Below are 23,961 nucleotides of genomic sequence, written 5' to 3'. Positions count from 1 at the left end.
TCACACTCCAAAGATTCAGACCAAGACTGAGAGAGGAGAACAGGAAACTCTTTATGCCTCATCCAAAAGTTGAAGAATTTGAAAGCTTTCCTTCCACCTCTATATGGAAAAATAGAGATAAGAAGAGGACAATGATCTGAAGTTCCAGGGGCTAGAACTGCAGCTGTGGATTCAGTAAATTCAATTTGCCACTGGGAATTTACCAAAGCTCTATCAATTCTACTACTGCAGTGATCACTACCAAGCCTTTTATTAGACCATGTAAACCAAGGACCTGTAGAGTTTAACTCTTCCACATCTATATCATCCAAACAACAATTAAACTCCCCTGCTGATGCAGAATCAAAAAAGGTAGAATCAGATCTCTCTTGCTGCCACCGAACTGCATTAAAATCACCCAAAACAATCCGAGGTAGATTCCCAACTAACCCAAGCCCCATTCGAAGCTCATCCCAAAGTTGTCTTCTAGCACTAGCTTGATTGAAACCATAGACAAAAGAAACAACAAAGGACTTCTGATTTATAACTGCTGAAAGGAGGAGCATCTGCTCAGAAGAAAAAATAACACTAACCAAAGAGGTCTGACACTCCCATGCCACAATTATTCTAGCAACAGGCCCAGAAGCAAAATTATGAACAAAACTCCACCCATTAGGAAGGCATTTCTTCACAGTTGAATCAAGATTCTCAGGCCTTACTTTGGTTTCAACAATACTAATAATATACTTGTTTGATTCAAGTTCTCTTTATGTTTCTGGATTTTCTCTTGTGGTGCTGGGCAGTTTGATGATGTGTTCTGGAGTTTAGGCTTGGAGTATGCTACATGGTATGTAATCGTTTTTTGTGATGAATATTGTCTCCTTAACAGAATTTGTTTGGTCTCTGGTGCTTTGGTGCTTTTCTGAGTCCTGGCTCACAGTATGAGAAATTTGTAGGTCATTCGTAGGTTCCTTTTACAGTTTTGCTATTTTACAAGTTTTTTTAGAGTTGATGAATGTGGTTTATTCAGTCATGTTTGTCTGTAGCTGGATTGTCGTTTTATGTCAGGTGGTCTGAGATGTGTTTTCTCGTTGCAGCCTTGTCTTGGGTATTTCAAGATGTTCAGCAAGTGGCTGTATACCTTCTTATACATGTGGTTGTATACCTTTTTATACATGTTGGAGAGATAGGGGCTTTGTCATACTAAAAGTTTGCCTTTGTTGTTGTAAATTATTTACTTTTTCATACTAAAAGTTATGCTTTTGTTTATAATTGACTACTGTTAAGTGACAGTTTGAGTCTCACTTTATGTGGACAGGAGGGAGCCAGACCGACTCTGGTTTTTTGTTTGTTTGTTCTCTTTCATCTATTTTTTTTGGTTTACAGTTTTGGGGATGATTGGTAAGCGCATTGTCACCATGTCGTTGATTATATTGCTATGGTTCTTTCCTTTTTTATTTTTTTATTTTTATCGGCTGTGGTTCTTTCCTTTTTATCACCCCTTCTTTTTGCTGGCCTCTATAGTGATCCATTTCTGTGGTTCTTTCCTTTTTTTCACCTCTCCTGTTTGCTGATCTCTATAGCCATCTATTTATGCTGCAGTATGTGTCATGCATTGTCCTTTTTTATTTGCATGTGTATCATGAGTGTTGTAAAAGACTTATCAATGCAGGTTTTGATGTTTCTCTAATGATGCTTGTTGCCCGTCACTTGCAGTACTCAGAGAGTATGCAAGTTTTTTAGAACTACCAAATATTTTTAAATTGTATTTAGTTATTGAAACTGGGTTTTATTCTTTTTGTCTTCCTTTTACTTATGTGCAGATCTTTGCGGAATATAGAGGTAGATGCGTTATTAGTGTGTTGTGTCTAAGTCGTTCCTTCCTTTCCTTGGTGGTGTTGCTGCTGACAGTTTGACCATCAATTTCCAATATTTGTTTAACACATCAGTAGAATCAACATTTTTGACGTATGAAAGCTTGCGAGGCCATTGTTTACCTTTGCTATTTACTCTTCCTTAGGCTACTACTCTGGCTCTCATTCTTTTTGTTTGTTGTTAATCTTTATCTGATAAGGCTTTATTTTGTGGTGTCTCTTTAGGTATTTGGTTTTCTGAACAAATTATCAGTGATCTGAATAGTGGGAGGATAGTTTTCATGCTGATTGTTTTGAGTTGTTTAACTCAAGTAACGTGCAACTTCTCTCTGGGTTTATGTAGAGCTCTTTACCTCTCACTGAGAGGGCATCTCTTGGCTTGTATTGAATTTCAGGTTATCCCATGGTAAAGACGAGATACACTTGGACCAGAAAAACCAGTACTCGGAAAAAATCAAAATATGTTATTCTCAAGCACACATTTTTATGCTTTCATTTTAATGCATTTTCCATTCCTTTATTTAATTACGTGGTTCCTGCAGCATTCTGAATTGCATTTGAGGAGAGGAAGCAAATATTGTCCAGTATGAAAGGGGCTCTCTATCAGATACCAATGGTATAGTGTTATATCTCAAGAATTCATAGCACTTTGTTCTAGAGATGCTTTGCGTAACAGTTTGCCAAGCCTCAATGTTTTAGTTTCGAGAATCTCTCAGAAGCATCTGGATAGCTTTCATAAAGGCTTTCTTTTTCATCCCTTCGAAGTCGTCACTTATAATTTTTTATGTAAGTTACAATAGCAGCCCAAGTGTGTTTATCACAGAAGACAATTCAGTACTGGTACAATATAATGTCTGTGCCTTTTTCTGGTCTTACTTCTAATTAAAATGCATGAATAGTCCAAGTTGGTTTTATCTTTGTCAGCATGCAGTCTGTGTGTAGTTTCATCTTTGCCAGCATACTGTACGGCTGTTCATAAATATCTAACATAAGGATAGGATTAGAACAAGAAGCTTTGATGAGTTTCCCAGAAACCAAGAATTTTTATTGGAATATGGAATAGTTCTATGACAAAAATCATTAATGTTTAGTATTCTAGTTTGCTTTCCCAATGCATGACTAGAGGAATGCTGCAGTTTTGTTCATCTGAAGCAGGAAATGACATGTCCTTCGAGTCATTACCTTCTCCCCCTCCATGCTCCGGTTAGGTGCACTTAGATGATATTGGCCTGTGTCTACGTTGTGAATGATGTGTTTGGAAGGTCAAGTCAGCCACAGCATATGCCGAAGCTGTCCCCATTTTGCAGGTCTTCACGATTCACGCTCCTGTAAGGTGCACTTAGAGGATATTGCAGTTTTGTTCATCTGAAGCAGGAAATGACTTGACCTTCGAGCCATTACCTTCTCCGCTTTCTTGCTCCTGTAAGGTGCACTTAGAGGATATTGCAGTTTTGTTCATCTGAAGCAGGAAATGACTTGTCCTTCGAGCCATTACCTTCTCCGCCTTCTTGCTCCTGTAAGGTGCACTTAGAGGATATTGGCCTGTGACTATGTTGTGAATGATATGTTTGGAAGGTCAAGTCAGCCACAGCATATCCGAAGCCGCCCCCATTTTGCAGGTCTTCACGCTCTTAAAAAATTTCCTCCACTTATGCAATTAAGTAAACAAGATTACTTGCCTTTACTTGTTCATTTGAATTTGTATCAGTGAGGTATGGTACTGGGCGAAAACCTCAATTCAAATAGAATAGCGGTTAATGTCAAGGTATCGTACCATGGGGATCAAGAGGCTAAGTTATTATGTTTTCAAAATCAATTCTTAATTTAATTCAAGAAAATAGATTGGAGTTTTGTTAACTAAAATAATCTAAGCAATTGAAGACTAAATTAAATGTGAGTTAAAGGATTGGAGAGGCCTTAGGGTTTCGAGTCCACATTAACTTCGCAACCAAGTAATTATACTATTTAAGAAAGTTAATTATCACAACGATAATGATTCACTAGAAGTTACAAGCCCTAGTGATCTAGGCACGACTCATCTTCTCTAGGCATAGATTATCTCAATTATGTATTTTCAATCATGAAAAACAAACACATAATAAATGGTTATTGGTAAATGGTACAGGCAGTGTGATGACCAATCTTCAAAGACTTGTTCTTTTCCATTTTCTGTTTCCTTTTGTCAAGCAATGGTTTTTGGTAAATGAATGCCTTCTCAGTAGCTTCATCTTTGCTTATGAAATCCAGGTTCCAGGATTGGTTAGTCTGGAGAGAAGAGTTCTGGAGGTTATATAGAAAGATAATCAAGGTTGTGAAGCCTGGTTCTAAGACTTATTTTCCTACAACTGATATGAGTGGACATATGTGATTTCATAAGATACCACGTTTTTACGATATCCAATTTTGTATCCTAATTGGCATTACACTTCAATTTTGAGGGGCTCTCTCTCCGCAACCAAAAATGCCAACTCTACAATCCCCAATTGAAAACCATCAAGTTGTTTCCCAATCGGCAAACCCACTACATATCTATGTTAATTTGCTTATCCAAGCCTACATTTTCTGTTGGAAATAGACCAACCCTACAGTTCCTGTTGGAAATAGACCACCCACCCACTAGTGTCCTTAAATCTTCAATTGGTTGTTGAACATTTGAAGACCATGGCATAGTGGCTTTGCTTGATTAGAATGGAATCGTGGAGGTGGGTTGGCGATTTTTCAGTTGGAGGGGGGAAGGGAAGGGAGGTAGCAGTTGATGGTTTTGCTCTGTGGCGGCGGTTCATGCAGTTTTTGGGTTTGGAAATTCACATTGTTGGAACTGAAACTGAGCTTCTAGCTCCTCTCTACGTTAGTTCAGCAGGTTATTCTTCTCTTTCTGTGTGTGTGGCCTATAGAGATTTGGTGTTTGTTGTCTTCTTTTTGAAAACTTACGTTGAAAGTATATCAAAAGATTCGGGAAACAACTACAGAAAATGATGCTAGTACAATATCGATCTTGCAGGGAAATATGGACTCGAGCTGCTGTCCACTGATAAATGGACTAAAGCCCATGTTCTTATGGATTTCTAAGCACGTCATTCTCTTGACATATAAACTACCATTTAGCGAAAACAACTTGATAATTGCCATGAGCCAGTAGTCCATTTAGTTTAGGGGAAACGCACCCTGGGAATGATATTGTCCAGGTGGAGCTTTTCCGAATTGACCATCATCAAATGAGGATATAGTGGACAGTGAGAATGAGGTAGACTTGCTGTCATCTGTGAGATGCTTTTGTGATTCGAGGCCTTGCTCAGCGATTCAACTCAATACTCTCCTCAAAAAAGAGACTTGGGTCGAAGTGATATGTTGAATGATTCTATGTTTGCCTCGTTTTAGTTTCCCTTGGCACTTTCTGGTTTCGGCTTTCGAGCCATCTGCTGTTATTAACTGTCTCTTATGTTTTCCTTTTTTACCTCCCCTTTCATTGTTTCAATTTGGTTTCTCGGATTCTTGTTGGGAACAGCCATACGTATATGTATGTGTAATTTGTAAGAAATAGTGTGCAGAATCAGAGGGAGTCGGGATCCTGCTCCATCTTACTTAGGGTGTATTACTGTACAACTAATAATTTCATATCTAAATTGAAAACGGCACAGGATATGTATTGTTTTTGTTGTACATGGATAAAAGTGCTGGATATCTTGTTATGAGAATAGATTTAAATTTGAGTGTGAAAATGATGAAACATTGGCTACTTACAGAGAATGCAATGCAGCAAACATCCCACTTCTTGGTCAACTCCACTACCACCTAGCTTCGTCCTATTAAATGGTCTTCTTTCATTATTGCAAGTCCCTTCAAGAATTGGGAACACCCAAGGTGAAGAATGTGACCCACGGCTCCTGTTCCAAATTCCAATTGGTAACTCCTGTCTTTCTTATGTGGGAGGCTAGGGTTCGAGTTCTGTTGTGAACGTTTGGAATTTAAGGTTATGGATAGTCTTTGAAATCCCTTGTCGACTAACCTACTAACACCCTGCTAATCCCTGCTAATGAATACAATATTGGCAAAAAAAAAAAGGTGAAGAATGTGATCCATGAGCTCCTGTCTCAGCTGGTAACTCATGTCGTCTCCATGTGGGAGGATAGGGTTCGAGTTCCGTCGTGAGTGTTTGGAATTTAAGGCTATGGATAGTGTTGTGAAATTTTAAAGTACTCGTAAGCGCACGAATCATATTGCAATATAGTATGGCGAGAGCGGGGTCGAACCTGACTTGTGTATTTTTATAGAAAAACTAAAGAAACTTAAACTAACTGAACCCTAACCTAGTTTAGAAAAGTTTTGATGTGTATTTTAACTAAGAAATATTAAATGATAGTGAAAACAAGTAAATAAGTTGATGATTGAACGAACTTGATGAAAGAAAAGTGACTAAGGTTTTAGAATCTACACACATGTATTCATAGCAATTATTAACAAATTCTTATTTATTTTGCTACTCTTCTTTACAATAAATTGGTAGCTAAACTCTATTATTGTGAAAAATATCATCGTTATGACCTTTTAAGAAAAGCACTTATGTACGCTCTTCCTCGCCTTAATGTTCAAGACCAAAAAATCATATGTATCCATTCGAAAATAAATCACAAAAGATATCCAATGTTTGAAATCAAGAAGCGCATAATAGGGTTGAATAATTAGCTAGCAATCCCAAATCATTAAAAAAAATAAATTGAATTCATATCCAAAATTACTTACTTAATTAAAATGAGGTAAAAACAGTTATATGATTAATCAAACATTCGGAAAATAAATATAGAGTATGCAAATACTTGCTACAAAACATGAGGTTTTATCCTCGCCCCTAGCCTAGAATATTTAGCCTCTCATGGGCTAATAATTAACAATTGAAGCTTCTTTTTTTGTCTTCTCTTTTCCCAGCCACAGTCTTCGTCTCAAGCCGTGGTGTCGTTCCCCGTTGTCCTCCTTTCCGAGCTCCACTGCCTCAATTGTAGTAATAATACTACAATTGACCTTAGGTAATCATAATTTTTCTGGTTTGAGGCCTAACCTTAACAAATGCTCTATCTTCTTCTCTGGGGTTGATGAAGGGCAAATTCAGTCGCTTACTGAGATTTTGCCTATTCCTGTGGGGACTCTCCCAGTGAAATACTTAGGTGTACCTCTTATCACTACTAGACTCAAGGCAAGTGATTGCTTAGTGTTGGAGGAGAAGATTCTGGATTGTATTCAGAGCTGGTCCAATAAAGTTCTTACATATGGTGGAAGAGCTCAGCTTATTTTGTCCGTTCTTAGCAATATTCAAAGCTACTGGAGTCAAATCTTTGTTATCCCCCGGAAAATACTTAAGAGAATTGAAAGCAAGCTTATGGCTTTTTTGTGGTCTGGTTGTGATCTAAATCATAAATGTGCTCGAGTGAAGTGGAGTCAGGTTTGTTCTCCAAAAGATGAAGGAGGATTGGGTTTTAGGAAATTAAGAGAAGGTAATGTTGCTGCTATGCTCAAGCTATTGTGGGCTCTTAGTAGAAAGGTTGATTCTCTTTGGGTGAAATGGGTTCATACATATGTCATAAAAGAGCATAATCTCTGGACAATGGGGCTGCCTTATGATGTCTCGTGGACTATCAGGAAGATCTTCCAGCTCAGAGAGGTGTGTCAACCTTTAATTCGATATCAAATTGGGAATGGGTTTCCACTTTCTTATGGCTTGACAATTGGCACCCTTTTGGGGCCCTTGTATAAAAGGTTTGGGGAGAATGTGTGCTCTAACATTGGAAGATCGTTGCAAGCTAAGGTTTCCACAATTATTAAAGATGGGGACTGGGCTTGACCAAGACCAAGGAATAGATATATTCAAGAAATCAATACCAACACACCTTCTTGTTTTACTCCTAATATTCTAAATGAGGATGGGGTGGTATGGCTTCCTTCTCGTAATGGTTTTTACTCTTTGAGATCTGCTTGGGAAGCAATTAAAGTGTAACGGCAGGCTAGACTGGTGTAGCATTGTGTGGTTTCCTAAAAATGTTCCTCGATAGGCATTCATTTTATGGATGGCCATGCAAGGTAAACTTGCTTCAAAGGACAGACTGCTGAAATGGAGTGTGGTGGATAATGCCACTTGTGTTCTGTGTAGAAATGGGGCTCTTGAATCTCATAATCATTTATTTTTCGATTGCACATTTTCTAGAGCTGTCTGGAAAGAGATATTGCAAAGGATCCACATTCACAGAGGCCCACTTATGTGGGAAGATGAAAAGAAATGGTTCTTGCTACATTCTAAGGGGAAGACAATTCGGGAATCTATTCTCAAATTGTCACTGGATGCTACTGTTTATGGAGTTTGGTGTGAGCGGAATATGATGATCTTTCAGCAGAAGATGATGGAGGCTGATCTATTGGGCTCCAAGATTTGCAACAACATTAGAGATGCCATGATGGCTTGGCGAAATATCAATTCCACGCAGGAGAACAAGGTCTTGTTTAGGGCTTGGGGAGTTCCTTTCCCACGGTTGAGTTCTACAGTAGAAGTTTAATTTTCGTTAGTTCTTTTCTTTGGTTGATTGGTGTCTGGTTGTATAGTTTTTCTTTCCTTCTTGGTGGCTCCTTTAAGGGAGTTGGTTGAGATAGTTTTTTGTGTCCTGTTTGGACCATAATGTTTTCTTGTTTGGGGCTTATATGAAAGAGTACATTTACCGGAAAAAAAAATCTGGCTAAAGAAACAACCCCAGAGACGGTAGGATCCATCTTCCAATTATGCTGGGCCATTTAAAAAGCGAGAAATGCATTTGTCTTCACTAATAGACCGCCATCCCCAGGATACTATTGAGGCAGCGTGTAGTGCCGCCGAAGACTACCTGCTAGCCCTCTTTTCCGGCGTTCGTGAGCACCCCGGGAGAAGAAACTTTTCAGTGCCGAGCGGGTATATCCAACGTGGTGCTTGCTCGGCACTTCCGAGCCATTCGATGCACTTTTGGACGGCTCAGATTGAAACTCTCTCTCTCCTCCCATCCCTCCTCTTTCTCGCTCCTTTTTCTCTCTCCAAATCCAAGCCGTCCAAAATCGCATCGGACAGCTCGAATGTGCCGAGCAGGCACCACATGGTACCCACCTGGCACTGAAAATTTTCTCCCCCATGAGGCTAGGTGGCTCCCTCCCTCCTCGTCTGTGAATGGAGCATATTTGTCTTCCCGCAGCAAGGCTGCATTTGGCATCATTGCCAGAGACAGTGGTGGACTCCCTCAGTTTTGGAAGGATGTCATCTGCTATCTCTATTGAGGCTTGGGCACTTAGAATAGCTTGTTCAGTAGTAAATTAGTAATGAAGCTGGGGTACTTGCAAGTGGAGTTTGAATCAGACTGCTTATCAACTGTTTTAAGAGCAAAAACTCCTCCTGCCCATGGGAAATTTCTGCAATCATTGACGACATTAGAACCTGGGCTCTCGGGAAGAACTGGTCTTTTATTTGGTGCTGTACAGAAAAGAATAGAATAGCGCATTGGCTTGCCTCTTCTTGCCTGAGCAAGTCCGTTTTACACTTATCGGGTTGTATTCCGCCCAAACTTGTCCAGTTACTCTTTAGGCCACGTTCAGGAAAGTACAGAAAATAATGAAAAAATCAACTTTTCCATAATTTTTGTAGTATTTCAGTTGGCAAAAAAGTAGTTGGAAACTTGTTTTTAAGTTTTCCTGCAAGATTTACTTTCTTGCAAAAGTGATCCGGCCAAAAGCATAAGATTTTGCGTTACGGGAAAAGTTTTCTCCATTGTGGGGCCAAAATAATTAGAGGGTAAGAATAAAAGTGAATGACGCCAATACCAAAAAATACGAATAACTTTCCGGTACAACATTCCTGACAACTGAATGGAGCCTCAAAGATGGAATCCCTTGATTTTCTGGTTATATGAATATGATCTCTTCAAAAAAAAAAAAAAATCATAATTCTTTCCTTACCCAAATTCTATATATTAGGCAATATTCAGAAAAGGGGTGTTTCCACTGACAAAAAAACCCTAAAAACTTTACGCATTTTACCATTTCGTTTCCACTAATCAAAAAGTTTTACGCATTTTACCATCTTGTTTACACCATTAAAAAAATTGTCAACAAATTTTTTTTTTGCTACAGTAACTCTACTAAAAAACCCATCAAGTTATTCACTACCGAAAACACCTAACAACTTCTCAACCACAAATTTAAATCTACAAATTTTTCACTACTGGAATATCCTTGTTCAATTTGTCTTCCATTAGAATTCTAGTAAAATTCTTTGATCTTCGATGAAGCCGGACGGGAATGCACCTATGATTGGTACTAAAAACCGCAGCTCTCTTTTTACTGTAATAGCTACTGCCCTTCCTAAGGCCTTTTGAACCCTTCACTGAACTAGGAGTTGTACTAGCTTTTGGAAACTCATCCATCTGGTGTACTAAGGACGAGTCCTCTTTTGGATCCACTATCTAATGGTCTTTTTTGTATTACTTAGCAATGGTTTACATTATGATAGGTGCAGCTCTCTTTTCGCTGTATAGGTGTAGCTCTCTTTTCGTTGTAATAGCTAATGCCCTTCCTAAGGCCTTTTGTACCCTTCACTTAGCAATGAGTTGTACTAGCTTTTGCACATATCTTCTGGTGTACTAACGACAAGAGTCCTCGCAAAATCATCAGGACTAACATATTATCTGTAATATACAGCTTTGATCATACCTCGCAAAGCATATAAATCTATAACTAACCTAAAAGTCAGGCTATCTACAAATTCCACTGTCCTTGCCATAGAATCTAGGGCTGCCCATGTCAAGATAGGAGAAAAAGAGGATCTTCTTTGCTCTTGTATATTGCAAACAGTTGCTTAGAGTAGTGAGTCGCAAGTGTCCTGCACAGTTCTGGTGCCTTGGGATCATACTCCCGCAACTCCTCCACAGATTTCTTCACATCACCTTGTGGATCTCCCTCAGTAAGAAACTTGGCCAAAATACTTCCCCTACAAGAGAATGAATCGACGTACAACTACAAAGTATATTTGCTAAACGAACAGAACCCATTAAATCATCAAACAACTATATGCAACCACAAGTACAATCAGAATGTAAAATGACAAATTTGGGAATTACTAGTGGTTTAGTTACTAAAGGAACCTGGGATCCAGGAGAAACAAAGATGGGTACAGTCATACAGATACATCAGAGATTCAGAAATGATGCATTATCTCATCCAACCCACGGGAAAGGTAGGTGAAGTGAACTTGTCATATTTTACATGCTACAAAGTAAATTGAGAAGAGTGCAGGAAATCATGTCCTATAACTCCCGACACAAGTCCAGTAACAGCTTTTCTTTTCTTTTTCTTTTTTTGAGAACGCCGGTAACAGCTTTTCAGTTCAAAATTATTCGAGGTACCGTTATAATCAATAAGTTGCTCTCCTATCACTTAACTCCACTTACAATTCTTCTCCTAGCCTGAGAGAGGAAACATATACTCCTGTTCGAATCACAAATAGGAGAAACCAGTCCCTCCATTCTTAGTAAAAGAACCATAACAAAATCATCATTCTCTCTGGGATGCATGCGATATATGTGAGGATGAGTTCAAGTCCTATAAACAAGCTTTACAAATATATAGCAAAGAAAAACTATTCCTCTCATACCAAGCGACCCAACACTTTACAGCGACAACAACCACTAGAGAGACCCATATAAATATGGTTAAAATATTGAACCTACATGATACATACCTGAGTGCATCACAGTGGCTAAACCCTTGCTGATTGGAATAATACGTAAACTTGCCAATCTTTTCATCAGCAGTCTGCTTCCGATAAAGAGCACAGATGCCCTTCATGCACAGTTCAGGATCCTTACCAAATGCTGCAAGCATGTCTGCCTCAAACTCCCATTCTACTTTATGGCCTCTGCTCCTTCGAAGTTTAGATAGAACTTCATTAAAGTCCACATTGTCATCTGATAAATCTTCTGATTATCCCCTCCAACATGTTCCACTCCTGCATCGAATTTGTATTACCATAGCTGCTTCTTGTACTTTTTTAATAATCAAATAGAAATGAATCATAAATCGTACCGGGATAGGGCGGGGCATGTTGGATCACATGTGTAAGGTCAAAATTAACACCCTTGATATGTGGGTATTTGGAAGTGATCAAGTTGAGGGTGACTCCAAGACCGCCGTCAACATCGACAAGCTTCTGAACTTGCTCGAAACCCTCGTACGAGGACTGCAAGATTTTGCTGAGCACAATTGGTTGATCATGGCCTTGTTGAATACCTCATTGAACCTGGGATCCTTCCCTGGGTACTCGAACGCGTGCATCCCGTGAACCTTATCAAATGGGATTCCCCCTTCCGCTACCGCCCCTTTTAGTTTGTACCTAGATAATTTAGTTCATAACTAAATGAGATCTTTAAATTCGTACGAGAATTCGGAAATTATAGAGCAGAAGAACTGTGGACATGAATATGAATATGAATGAATTACCAGCTGTCCTTGAAGACCTTGTCCTGAAGCAAAAGCAAGAAAGGCCCCAGTGAGACTCCGTCTTCGTCGGAAACAAAGTACTTGGCCACGGTTGCCAGCCCATACTACCTCCTTTCTGGTGCAACTATTGCAAAGAAAGAGTCCATCCAATGCCAAGGCTAGTGCCTCACACATGCTACATCTGTTCTTAAGATAAAAAATTGTGACATTCAACACATTTGATCCTTTGACTTTAATAACAGATGCAGGTTCCAAATACAATTGAGCGATTCCACAGGATTCATCATTGCTACAGCATTTGGAGAAAAAGCTGACTCAATGTTCTCAATCACTAGAGATTACTTAAAGAACAACATGCAAGAGGTATGGGAAAAACAAACCCAACATACTTCCTCCTTTTATAATTTATAACACTGGTAAAAAATATTACAAAAAAAATATAGGGTGTTCTATCAACCGCAGCTAGGGAAAAATTGGCAACAGGGATAGAATAGAATACGCTGTCCATTTGCGCGCTTACAAATATGCACCAAGAGATGTTGAACTCTGCCTCTTCAGCATCCACATGTTTGCTGCTGCAACTGAAATCATAGACGACCAAGATGACTTGCAGCATCTCCTGGCACAAGCACCATCCCCGAAAAAACAGCGTCTGGATGAAATCGAAGGTCAACACATCTGCGCCAATACCAAAAGCTCCAACCACTGCCATGCAAAATGCTGAACCTACTGAACCATTCACTCTAGAAGTCCAAGCTTTAACCGCTACCATGGAAGCCAATGCAACTACTGAAGCTTCAAAGAGTCACACCATGGAAGGTACAATTGCTGCATCAAAGAATCCCAAAAAACACCGCAGCCTCAAGATCAAAAACGACTGAATCAAGTCACCCACAAAAACTTTTGGGCAAGCTATTGAATCTGCAATAGCTTTTTCTACTTACCACTACTATCTATGTTTAATAACTTCTAGCACTTTGTCGTTTTGTAAATTCTGCACTCCTATGCTAGAACAAAGCACAGGATTCAGAATTTTATATACCTGCACCGCTTCTTACAGCTTCTACAGCTGTAAAATAACTTCTTCTCGTCGCCTTTAAAATAACATTTCAGTACGACTTAAGTAATCTCTTCATAATTCGATGCCTTACTTGTGCACTTTTCCGCTTGTGCTTCCAAAACTACTCCTGCTTCCACAGGTTAAAAAAAAGGTAGCTGACAACTTCAAAACTCACTTCGGAACCAATATGACCTATGGAATCATCACAGCATACCAACAAACTACTGCAAATTTAAGACACATACAAAACTGCCAATACTATGTTCTAAGTTCAGAGCTTAATACAAAAGCACTTAGCATTTGAGCTTGGCAATACAATTTCGTGACAGCATACTAATATTATCCTCTAAGTTCACATCTTAATACACTATGACAACCAAACAAACCTTATAAATAACAAATCAACAAATGAGCACGCGAAAACGTGCGAAGCACATGCATTACACTAGTTGACATAAAAAGGTTCAGACCTGCATCTTGAAATGCAGTCCCAGTGTCTCAGCTCTCTTCACAAATCCAATGGAAAGAAGAAGACGAAATAAACTTTTCACCAACAATAACAGCTACATGACATTAAAAAAGGTAACTAACCAAATGAAGACCAGAGTTCAAATTCATTCCTATGAACATCAAGCCATAACCAACAAAAGAGAAGGAAAAAAACTGATGTATCTACAAAGCAAGCTGCTCGTGGAGGGCCAGGATGAGTTCACAAAAATAACTAAGTTAAGAAAATTAACAGATTGCAGATCAAAGGCAAAGGATTTTAACTTGTGAGAGCATCTCCCGCCCTTGTTCAATTTTTTACTCAAATTTGAGTATAAGCTCAATTTATTACCAGCATCTCTGGCCTCTTTTACTCAGATTTTTCTCGGGTTCAGCAGCAGGGGACGGTGGTGCCGAGCAGACGGTGGTGAAGAGCATTGTTGTGTCGGTGCACGGCGGAGCCCTAGAAAATCTGAGTAAAGGACTGGAGATGCTCATATCAAATTGAACCTTTAGAGTAAACTTTGATTTAAAATTTGAGGCCGGAGATGCTCTAATTAAGTTAAAAGCTGGGAACCACCCAAATTGGGGGTGAAAACAAAGGGGGGCGGGCATCATCGACACCTTCAAGGTAACGATACCGGAAGGTCGAATCTCCCACATCAAATATACCCATGTCACGTACTATTCGTCCTCCGGCTTGGGGTCGGGCTTGAGCTTTGCGGTTAAAATGCAATCCACTCCAATGAGGAAGATCATCACTGTAATAGATGCTGTGAGGTTGGCAGCGGAGACCATGCCTTGCAGAGAAAGACATGGAATAACTATCGCCGACGAATAAAGTGCGATTCCCCAATTCCAACTCGACCCATTCTCTGGTGCCGAAATTGAGCCTGAAGATGATAAAAGAGGAAACATCTACTTCTTGAGTAAGAAGAGGAGGACGAGGAGGATCTCTCCAAAGTCGTAGCACCAGAAGCAGATCTCCCTCTGATTCCACCAGGTAAACCTTTTTTTTCCGAACCTCTTCTACCCGCTGCAGCTGCTGCCGACCAAGAGCCGGAGCAAAAGAAACGGCCTTAGCTTTTGGAGGAGTAGCAGTATCATCATCATCATCATCAATCTCACAAAGCACGAGACTTCCATCCTTTCGAACCCCAAAGATTTGATCGCCACCAAAGCAGACGACATCTTCGAAACAGGGATACGGGGTTTCCAGTTCCACTGGTACCCAAGATGAATATCCTGGTCTGGCTAATGCTAACTTGCGAATGTCACCGCAAATAGCCATAACAACTATGTCTAAATAGTGGTGGTGAAAGGTAATTGCTTTACGCACAAAATTGTTTGGCGCAAACCATGGCTTCAAGGAAGATAGGGGAGGGAGAAGGATTCGTAACCGGGTTAGTGGATTTACAAGATGAGCCTCATGGTCAAGGACACATTCATTAACAGTGAAGATCCATCCAGTTTGAGATCCAAAGCAACGCCTACCATAAATCTCTGGTACGTCGATAATATACAACTTGTTCCTTTCCGAACTGAAGAAATATGTGGCGGCTGCCAAGGGCGAGGGGTTGCCTTCACCGCTGCTTTGTGGCGGCATCTTCTGCAACCAGGGATCGACGCCATCAACGCTTTGAGGGAGCATCAACCAGGGAAGCCTAGGAATGCACGGACTCCAGATCTTCTTGTTGGAAAAGGCAGATCTCCAAGCAAGACAGACCGCTGCAATCGCGAGAAAATCTTCAATAGCACCTAATCGATTTCCAATGGCCTGCACGATCTCACACGGCAGCGAACTCCAGTCGGCGGAAGCCATCCCTCTGAACCCTCCTCCCAATCCAGGAAAACAGATCTCAGGAAGGGCAATATCAATATTATATAAACCACTTATCAAAAAAAAAAAATTATATAAACCTAGAGACACAATTATGCCAAAACCTGTCACTATGGCGTGGGCGTGGGCGTGGGCGTGGGTGTGTGTGGGTGTGGGTGAGAAACTTTTTTGTACCCCAGGGATATCAACATCTTTGGTATTTTTTACGGTCTATTTTTAATTTTTTTTAAATTATTTTTCAATTACATTTGGATGATTGATTCCGTTCATTTTGTAGAGTTTGGTGAGAATCTTAGGCCCCGTTTGTTATTCAGATTCAGCCTTGGAATTGGACTAACAGTCCCACCGGACTGTGAATCTCTTTTTTGGTAACACAAAATCCCTCCGGATTGTGAATCCCATGGGATGAGCAAGCCTCCTAAAGGCGGGGAATAGGGGGGATTGGTAATACCCCCATGGACTTGGTATTAATAATCCAATCCTAGGTCTTATGAAGGAGAAAGACAAAACTGCTACTAGAAAAACAGTTCGATCACCACCACCACCACCGGAGCAAAAAATCACCACCACCACAAAAACACACACACACACAAAATATGTATGTATTTGTGCAGATCCAGATCGAGAGAGAGAGAGAGAGGAGAGAGAGAGAGAGAGACCTTGATTATGAGCTTGGTTGGGTCGTTGTCTTCGTCGTCATATACATCGTCGTCGTCGTAATCTCCGCTGGTTGGGTTTTTCTATGGGTACTGGGTGAGGTGTGGGCGTGGGTCGATCGAGAGAGAGAGAGTAAAGTAGGGAAAACCGGAAACAATAGAAAGTAGTGCGTTTGTGGCTGTTTTTACTTTTTCCTTGGGTTTTTTTTCCCTGTGTGCGTGTGTTGTTGTATGGGTGGGGGAGGGGGCAAAAATGGAAATTTATACTATAATCCAATCCTATCCCATGTGAAACAAACGCAATATTAATAATTTCATCATCTAATTTCATCCCAAACAAACATACTCATTACCAATCCCTTCTCATTAACAATTCCTTCTCATTACCAATTCTAATCATAATCTCATCTCCTTACGAATCCTAACCATCTATCACCGTTATCAAACGAGGCCTTAAGCTTTACAAAAATTGTATTCATTGGATTTTTGTAGATACATGATCCGCACATATGAAAATTGAAGAAAACCAAAACTCGATCCAAAACCACACTGAATCGGAACCCAATTTTGTTTTTTTTGCAATTTTTACATGTGTTGATCATGTATTTATTAAAGTCCGATGAACACGATTTTTATTATGATTATGGTTCTCGTCGAATTCTACAAAATGAATGGATTCGATCATTTAAATATGATCATAAAATGGCCAAAAAATTAAAAATAGACCGGAGGGGATACCAAGAGTGTTGGTATCTGCGGTATACTAAGGGGTGTTCCACTTTCAAAAAAAAAATTACTTTTTTGGAAAAAGAATGTAATTTCAAGGTTAAAAATCATGTGTTTACGCAAACAATTTTTTTACCATATGGATTTTGTTTGACAGATCTCATTAAGATCTTTTAAATGGTGCAAAAAAATTTGAAAAAATATTTTTCATTTTCATTATATTTTAGTTTGAAATTACCTTCTTTTTTCAAAAAGTAGTACTTTTTTTGAAAAGTGGAACACCACATAAAAAGTTTCTCGGTGTGGCTGTTCTTATTACGTAGTATATAAATGGGAGCTGCTATTCGCAGCTCTTTATTTTCTTTCATAGCCCGTTAAAATTTTTCAATTATACTCAACAGTTACCGAAATTGAGATATATTTTCAGCATCCAATTACCGAAATATAATATTTTTTTCAATAGCTATTTACCGAAAATGTACGTTCGGCAGTTTACCGAAAGTTGAACATATTTTCAACATGTAGTTACCGAAATATAATCTTGTTTTCAACAACTATTATCGAAATGTTATGTATGATTTTCAACAACCATTTACCAAAATGTAATTGAATATGGAAGAAAATAAAGGGTTGCGAATAGCAGCGCCCTTATAAATTGAGAATAGTATAAAGTATAAGAACTTGATACTATCAATACACTTGTAATAAAAGAACTAAGGGTGGTAAGCCAAGAGATGTGTTGAAATTGCGAATTTACCCTTGTGGTTTGTTAAGGGTGGATTTTATTGGTTAAGGTTTTTTTTAGTAGTTTGGTATTTTGTTGGAGGGCAAAAGGGTGAAATGTGCTTTGCATAGGCACATTATGAAAATACGCATTTACCCTTTCGGTTTTGTAGCTTGTGTTCTTGTATATTGGGGTATCTTTGACTTTATACAGTCCAAGTGATGATAACCTTTTTGGAAAAGGATTGTACTTTTACCTAGTTTTCCGGCGATCTTCCCTCGCCTTTACCCATTTTTTTCGTTTCTTTGTTGACAAGGAGAAAGTATGCGCAATTACTCTCTACTGTTATAGCGGCTATTGCCGTCCTTCAAAGGAGACACACGATTAGCATCCTTTATGTATTGGTTCGAGCAATAAAGCCTCAACCAAGGTGATGACAACACACACGCATGCACTGATCCGTTCGACTGGGTCTTGACGGTGGTGGGATCGTTGGCCGCCGCCGCTCACGGCACTGCACTAATTCACGGACATCCGGATACAAGAGATGTTCGATTTCATGAGTTCAAAGAGGTAATGTTTTGAAACCTTGGCTTTTTCAATTTCTTAATCTTGTAGCAAATAATATTATACTCGAGAAGAATATGAGAATGAGAGAGAGAGAGAGAGAGAGAGAGAGAGAGAGAGAGAGAGAGAGAGAGGAGGAGGAGGAGGAGGAGGAGGAAAAGTAACTGGATTTAGATCTTGGCTCTTCTGGCTATGTAAAACAGAGATGATGTTGATTCGAAAACCTCATTTCGGATGATTCAACCAATGGATCTCTATATCTATTATTCATTGTTGTTGTTGCTGCTGATCACACTTACCGAATTTACCGCCGTCAATTTCACTATAAAGAAGATTATTTGACAAATGAATTCTCTAGAAAGTATTCCCTTGAAGCTCTGTTACTTTACAGATTTGAACTGGAGGTGGGTTCCAGTTGGAAAGGTGGTCGTGGGAGGGGAGGTTATGTAGATCTAACCCATTGTCCAACCCATTTGATCCCATGTATATATGGGTTAATGTGATTTTACCCATTTATGACCCATAATATAATATGGGTGGATTTGGGCGGGTTAGACGTGGGCGGATATGAGCGGGTTCGGTGGTTGGTTTAAAATTGCCACCCCTTAAAATGGAGTGTGCAAGGGGTGGTGAACCTCGTGATTTTAGAGTTCATGGTTTGTGTATTTTTCTTTCAACTGAAATTTAGAAGAAAGAGAAGAAAAAAAAAGAGCGGGGGGGGGGGGGAGGGGGGGGGGGGGTTGTGGTTCAAATTTAGCACTTTTATTTGCTTTTGGAGATTGGGTTGTGGTTCAAATTTAGCACTTTTATTTGCTTTTGGAGATTGAAGTATCTTTCTTCTCCAAATTTCAGGTTGAAGCGAAAGTTCCATGCCTTGGACACGAGTTCCCCATTGCTTACCAGTCATCAATATCGATTTCGTGCCTTGTTAGGTAAATTTTGTATAGTTTTTGGGTATTTAGTTTTCAAAACTCAATTTTGGTTAGTGATTCTAAATTACCATCGGTGTGGTTGCATGGGATTTCTAGTTGTATTTTTTCTTAAAGGGATCATAGTTGGGACAAAGTGAGTACTTTTTCTTGCCATTCACAAATCTTTCCTCCATTCCCTAACTCAAATACAGCATAACGAAAGAGGGAAATGGAGAACTAGAATTACTCATACATATTAGTTTAATAGATGACAAACTGTAAAGGTTTTTGCTCTTGAATTTCTAACAAATGATTTCCACATTTTAATACATGCCAAAAACAGTATAAAAAAAGAAGTTCCTGTTCTTTTTTTCCCTCAAGAGAACCATGATTTAGACAGGATTAAAGTTTCCAAGATGTTAATATGTATTAGATACAAATTGTTATTTACTTGATTCTAACATATTCTTGGCCAACCATGCATATGTAGAAATGTTTCCAGTTGGAAAGGTGGTCGTGGGAGGGGAGGTTACGGAGATCTAACCCATTGTCCAACCCATTTGATCCCATGTATATATGGGTTAATGTGGTTTTACCCATTTATGACCCATAATATAATATGGGTGGATTTGGGCGGGTTAGACGTGGGCGGATATGAGCGGGTTCGGTGGTTGGTTTAAAATTGCCACCCCTAAAATAGAGTGTGCAAGGGCTGGTGAACCTCGTGATTTTAGAGTTCATGGTTTGTGTGTTTTTCTTTCACGGGGGGGGGGGGGGGGGGGGGGGGGGGTTGGGTCAAATTTAGCACTTTTATTTGCTTTTGGAGATTGAAGTATCTTTCTTCTCCAAATTTCAGGTTGAAGCGAAAGTTCCATGCCTTCGACACGAGTTCCCCATTGCTTACCAGTCATCAATATCGATTTCGTGCCTTGTTAGGTAAATTTTGTATAGTTTTTGGGTTTTTAGTTTTCAAAACTCAATTTTGGTTAGTGATTCTAAATTACCATCGGTGTGGTTGCATGGGATTTCCAGCTGTATTTTTTCTTAAAGGGATCATAGTTGGGACAAAGTGAGTACTTTTTCTTGCCATTCACAAATCTTTCCTCCATTCCCTAACTCAAATATAGCATAACGAAAGAGGGAAATGGAGAACTAGAATTACTCATACATATTAGTTTAATCGATGACAAACTGTAAAGGTTTTTGCTCTTGAATTTCTAACAAATGATTTCCACATTTTAATACATGCCAAAAACAGTATAAAAAAAGAAGTTCCTGTTCTTTTTTTCCCTCAAGAGAACCATGATTTAGACAGGCTTAAAGTTTCCAAGATGTGAATATGTATTAGATACAAATTGTTATTTACTTGATTCTAACATATTCTTGGCCAACCATGCATATGTAGAAATGTTGCCATGATGAAGTCAAGAAAGGATACAAGATATGCAATTAACTTAGTGGTCATCCATGACGGGACAAAAATTCCTTGTTGAGCTTTGCATAATCTGATGTCATTTAAGCAGAAATTTGGAGCTGATACAAGGTATTTCAAAGTTAAACACTTTGATTTGTGTGTTTGTTTTACAACTGAGGCTATCTTGTCCATGTTATGCTATGGCTTGGTAACTCCATTACTTGCAGATGTTAGGTGATAATAAACTCTATTTATAAGTTAAGTTTTGTATTTACTGGTTTTGGTAACTTTTGCCTATAGGCTATCTAAGGTTGAATCATTGGCTACTGGAATTGTTATTTATGACTTTCATTGGCCAAGCATAACAAACTAAATCGAGCCTTAAATGCGATCATTAGACACTAATCAATAGAGAAAACATGTGATTATTTATTTTTGGGTAGGGATTGATATAAAATACCAGTATACATAGGGTGACTGAAATCCAATGGGTGTCTAGGTGAAATTTTTGAGGGTTGTAATTCATGAGGGGGAATTTAAAAAATCAACTCAAATAGATATCGGTAAGGGCTTTTTTAGAAATCGAAGAACGAATCATTTTGTTTTGCCCTACGAGTTCTAAGAAAGCCCTTACCGATATCCGTTGGAACCGATTTTTTACAGGAACCCTCCAAAAAATATTTTAAAAACGATGAGCGGTTCGAATCATTTTGTGGAACCCCGATATGGGCCCCACAAAAATAAATGTGCAAGTAGCATTGTTGCAAATACAAGATCCCTTTACAAATGCAATGCTTCTGTTCTTGATTTCTCAAAAGTCATCATATGTCAGCACTAACAGTATATATACTTCCTACTAATTGGTATGCCAAAAAAATTGGACCAACTTTGTTCCTATAAACATGCAACAGGAATCATGTTACAAACATTGACCATACACTAATGGCCTTAATAATCTGGCTCGATATCTTGCCAACGTCGTTGCACATCTCGCACATTAAAAAATCAATGATTGAGACCTGCTCACAAATTCTTCGCGAGAAGAAACCAATTCTTCACATAAAGAGTTTCTAAACAAATCCGAATCATTGATTGCAATATTGAACAATCCAGATTTCTACCGTTTGCTCCAATGAAAAAACTTGGACAAGAGAGGATCGACTCCCTGTCATTTGCTAACTGATGTACCCCCATCGGGAAAATTGGGCAAAAAAGTGCATACAATATTACAATGCATTCAATAATAATAGACATATATTATGCCAATCAACCGATAACTGTAGACACCCCATTCTGGACCGTCCAGATAATACTATTTTACGGTCTTTTTCCCAATGATGATTAAAGGTCGAGAACAGTCTGAGGATGAAAGTGTGTTTGAGCTTTGAGCGTCCCGAACCTCTTTCAAACCCATGTCAAACCCTTCAAACCAGAGCCAAACAGCTCCAGCAAAACCCCAACTGGCTTATGCCAGTACCTTAATGACGTACTCCAGTTAGCTGCCACGTGTCAGTCATCGACCGTTGACTCAGCTATCACTGGCGCACGCTGGTCTATATGTGGCGCACGCCAGTCAATCCCAGTCAAATCAACTTTATTCAGCTACATGGACGAGACTTTTGTGCCACCCTAACGTCGGCCACAGTCCCCCTGATGATTATATCGTCCAGGCTCGTTCCCTCTCTCTCCTACACCCTCCATCAAGCCAAGTCCCATGCATTTAATGCATGGGAGGCTCCATCCTAACCTAACCAAACCCTTAACCCAACTGATCAGCCCCCTTCCTCAGGCTCTCTCTCCTCTATAAATACCCCATTGCATTCATTTGCAAGGGGTTAGCCACATTAAAGAGAAAGAGCCCTCTTCCTTTTCTCTCTCTTATCCTCCATTGAAAGAGGAAGCAAAAGGGGCCTTTCAGTCACTCATCCCACTGATACAACCTTCACATCGTCACTCTCCCATCCGTCAACACTCAAGTTCAAAGCTCAAATCCATCATCAAAACTCAATCCAAAAAGGTATACCACCTTTTTTGCTTACGCTCTGTTCTGATCCCTAAGGGTGGCTAGCAGGGTCAAGGCTGGTAATCAATACCAGTCTTGGCCCTAAAGTTGGCCTAATTTCAAGGATCGTAAGGAGTGAACAATGGCGCACGCCAGTAATATCGAGCCGTACGCCAGTCATGGCAGTACGAGCACTACTGGCATGGGGATCATGGATCATTATTTCTGCTTACTTACATTTCTGTCAATCACCTTAGCATGCTAAATAACCATTTTTACAGCTTTCTGTATCCTAGAACTGTTTAGCTATAGCATTCAATATTCGCTTTCCTCCGCTTTAGAAGGCCCCTGGGATCCTTCTGATCATGTTCCAGAGCCCAGATGATGCAAAGCCAAGCACTGGATCAAGATCAAAGTGGCGTACGACATTCCATAACTGGCGTACGGCAATTTGTCCCAGGATCCAGCGGCTGGCCCTTGCATCTTAGCTTAATCTTGGCCTCTTTTATGCCCCCACTCTGTTTAGGGGGTTCCCTATCTATTCTTATGGCTTTAAGCCATTTCATCTGTCTGTAACCATGTATATTCTGTTCTATTTAACTGCGTGGTTTGCCCTGGGTGTGCGCTGGTCCCTTTCCAGAGCCTAGAGGGTTGCAAACAAAGACTGTGAAACCTGGAAAGTGGAGTACGACAGCTTGGTTGTGGCGTGCGCAGGTCGTATCTGCGTGCACTGGCTCGGTCAGTGCATGCTGGTGCGGACCTTGCTCATGTTCCTTCAGGGCAGCGTACTTCAATTCAATCGGGTTGCCCAGTGTTTGTTCTCAATCTATATTTATCATTGCAAGCAAATCATCCATAAACATTTTGTCACCTAATTGAAATTTGTTACAGTTTTAACCCCCATTAACTGTTCCCCCGCCCTAACTGGCTAAAAAATGATCAAGTGAGAGAAAAATGCAAATGTTTTACAAAATGCCCAAGTAGAGACCGATCTCCGGATTGGGCGAGAGGGGTGCCGTAAAACCCTTCCCCTCTCGTAACCTGGTTCCCGAACCTCAGAGATCGAAGGTGACGACGGACCGGTCTACAAGCCTTTTTCAAATCAAACAAACGTGGCAAACGTTTTCGAGTTCGGTTCCTTGGGTGTTTTCACCGCTAAAACCCGAGTGGCGACTCTGAATCGAAGCGTTTCGCCGCGCTTTCCGAAAAAGGGCCGCGCCCAATTTTT

The 23,961-nt window shown here is 39.8% G+C and overlaps 5 protein-coding genes and 1 long non-coding RNA gene across 6 annotated transcripts; 3 read left to right on the top strand and 3 right to left on the bottom strand.

Annotated features, from left to right (window-relative positions):
• The first annotated feature begins 6,679 nt into the window (after positions 1-6,679).
• Positions 6,680-7,686, top strand: LOC131311587 (uncharacterized). The gene is made up of 2 exons (XM_058339077.1): positions 6,680-6,684; positions 6,777-7,686. The coding sequence occupies exons 1-2, from the start codon at positions 6,680-6,682 to the stop codon at positions 7,684-7,686; spliced, it is 915 nt and encodes a 304-aa protein (XP_058195060.1).
• A 223-nt stretch (positions 7,687-7,909) lies between these two features.
• Positions 7,910-8,392, top strand: LOC131311586 (uncharacterized). The gene has a single exon (XM_058339076.1). The coding sequence runs from the start codon at positions 7,910-7,912 to the stop codon at positions 8,390-8,392; it is 483 nt and encodes a 160-aa protein (XP_058195059.1).
• Positions 8,393-10,469: 2,077 nt separating this feature from the next.
• LOC131311585 (uncharacterized) lies at positions 10,470-12,182 on the bottom strand. Its single transcript, XM_058339075.1, has 4 exons — positions 12,138-12,182; positions 11,934-12,087; positions 11,590-11,827; positions 10,470-10,839 (listed from the first exon to the last, which is right to left on the bottom strand). The coding sequence occupies exons 1-4, from the start codon at positions 12,180-12,182 to the stop codon at positions 10,653-10,655; spliced, it is 624 nt and encodes a 207-aa protein (XP_058195058.1). The 3' UTR covers positions 10,470-10,652.
• On the bottom strand, positions 10,470-13,812 carry LOC131310822 (uncharacterized). The gene is made up of 4 exons (XM_058338033.1): positions 12,868-13,812; positions 12,348-12,533; positions 11,934-12,240; positions 10,470-11,856 (listed from the first exon to the last, which is right to left on the bottom strand). The coding sequence occupies exons 1-3, from the start codon at positions 13,117-13,119 to the stop codon at positions 12,196-12,198; spliced, it is 483 nt and encodes a 160-aa protein (XP_058194016.1). The 5' UTR covers positions 13,120-13,812; the 3' UTR covers positions 10,470-11,856; positions 11,934-12,195.
• Positions 13,813-13,951: 139 nt separating this feature from the next.
• Positions 13,952-16,556, bottom strand: LOC131310821 (uncharacterized). The gene is made up of 2 exons (XM_058338032.1): positions 16,393-16,556; positions 13,952-15,719 (listed from the first exon to the last, which is right to left on the bottom strand). The coding sequence occupies exon 2, from the start codon at positions 15,713-15,715 to the stop codon at positions 14,456-14,458; it is 1,260 nt and encodes a 419-aa protein (XP_058194015.1). The 5' UTR covers positions 15,716-15,719; positions 16,393-16,556; the 3' UTR covers positions 13,952-14,455.
• A 1,497-nt stretch (positions 16,557-18,053) lies between these two features.
• On the top strand, positions 18,054-21,263 carry LOC131310995 (uncharacterized). The gene is made up of 3 exons (XR_009195358.1): positions 18,054-18,412; positions 19,259-19,338; positions 20,723-21,263. It is a non-coding gene; the product is annotated as an uncharacterized LOC131310995 (long non-coding RNA).
• Positions 21,264-23,961: the final 2,698 nt, after the last annotated feature.

This window comes from Rhododendron vialii, chromosome 12a (assembly GCF_030253575.1).
Source record: "Rhododendron vialii isolate Sample 1 chromosome 12a, ASM3025357v1".
NCBI classification, from domain to species: domain Eukaryota; kingdom Viridiplantae; phylum Streptophyta; class Magnoliopsida; order Ericales; family Ericaceae; genus Rhododendron; species Rhododendron vialii.
This window is presented reverse-complemented; position numbering and strand designations above follow the sequence as displayed.

Excerpts from the sequence above, each read along its gene's own strand:
- LOC131311586 (XM_058339076.1), top strand. The coding sequence starts at position 7,910 with ATGGCCATGCAAGGTAAACTTGCTTCAAAGGACAGACTGCTGAAATGG.
- LOC131310821 (XM_058338032.1), bottom strand. The coding sequence starts at position 15,715 with ATGGCTTCCGCCGACTGGAGTTCGCTGCCGTGTGAGATCGTGCAGGCC.
- LOC131310822 (XM_058338033.1), bottom strand. The coding sequence starts at position 13,119 with ATGGTAGCGGTTAAAGCTTGGACTTCTAGAGTGAATGGTTCAGTAGGT. Across the intron at positions 12,534-12,867 it reads ACATCTCTTGGTGCATATTT|AACAGATGTAGCATGTGTGA; the intron begins GTAAGCGCGCAA and ends TTTTATCTTAAG. Across the intron at positions 12,241-12,347 it reads AAGGTCTTCAAGGACAGCTG|GTACAAACTAAAAGGGGCGG; the intron begins GTAATTCATTCA and ends TAAATTATCTAG.
- LOC131311585 (XM_058339075.1), bottom strand. The coding sequence starts at position 12,182 with ATGCACGCGTTCGAGTACCCAGGGAAGGATCCCAGGTTCAATGAG. Across the intron at positions 12,088-12,137 it reads AGGATCCCAGGTTCAATGAG|TCCTCGTACGAGGGTTTCGA; the intron begins GTATTCAACAAG and ends AAAATCTTGCAG. Across the intron at positions 11,828-11,933 it reads ACATGCCCCGCCCTATCCCG|AAGATTTATCAGATGACAAT; the intron begins GTACGATTTATG and ends GGGGATAATCAG.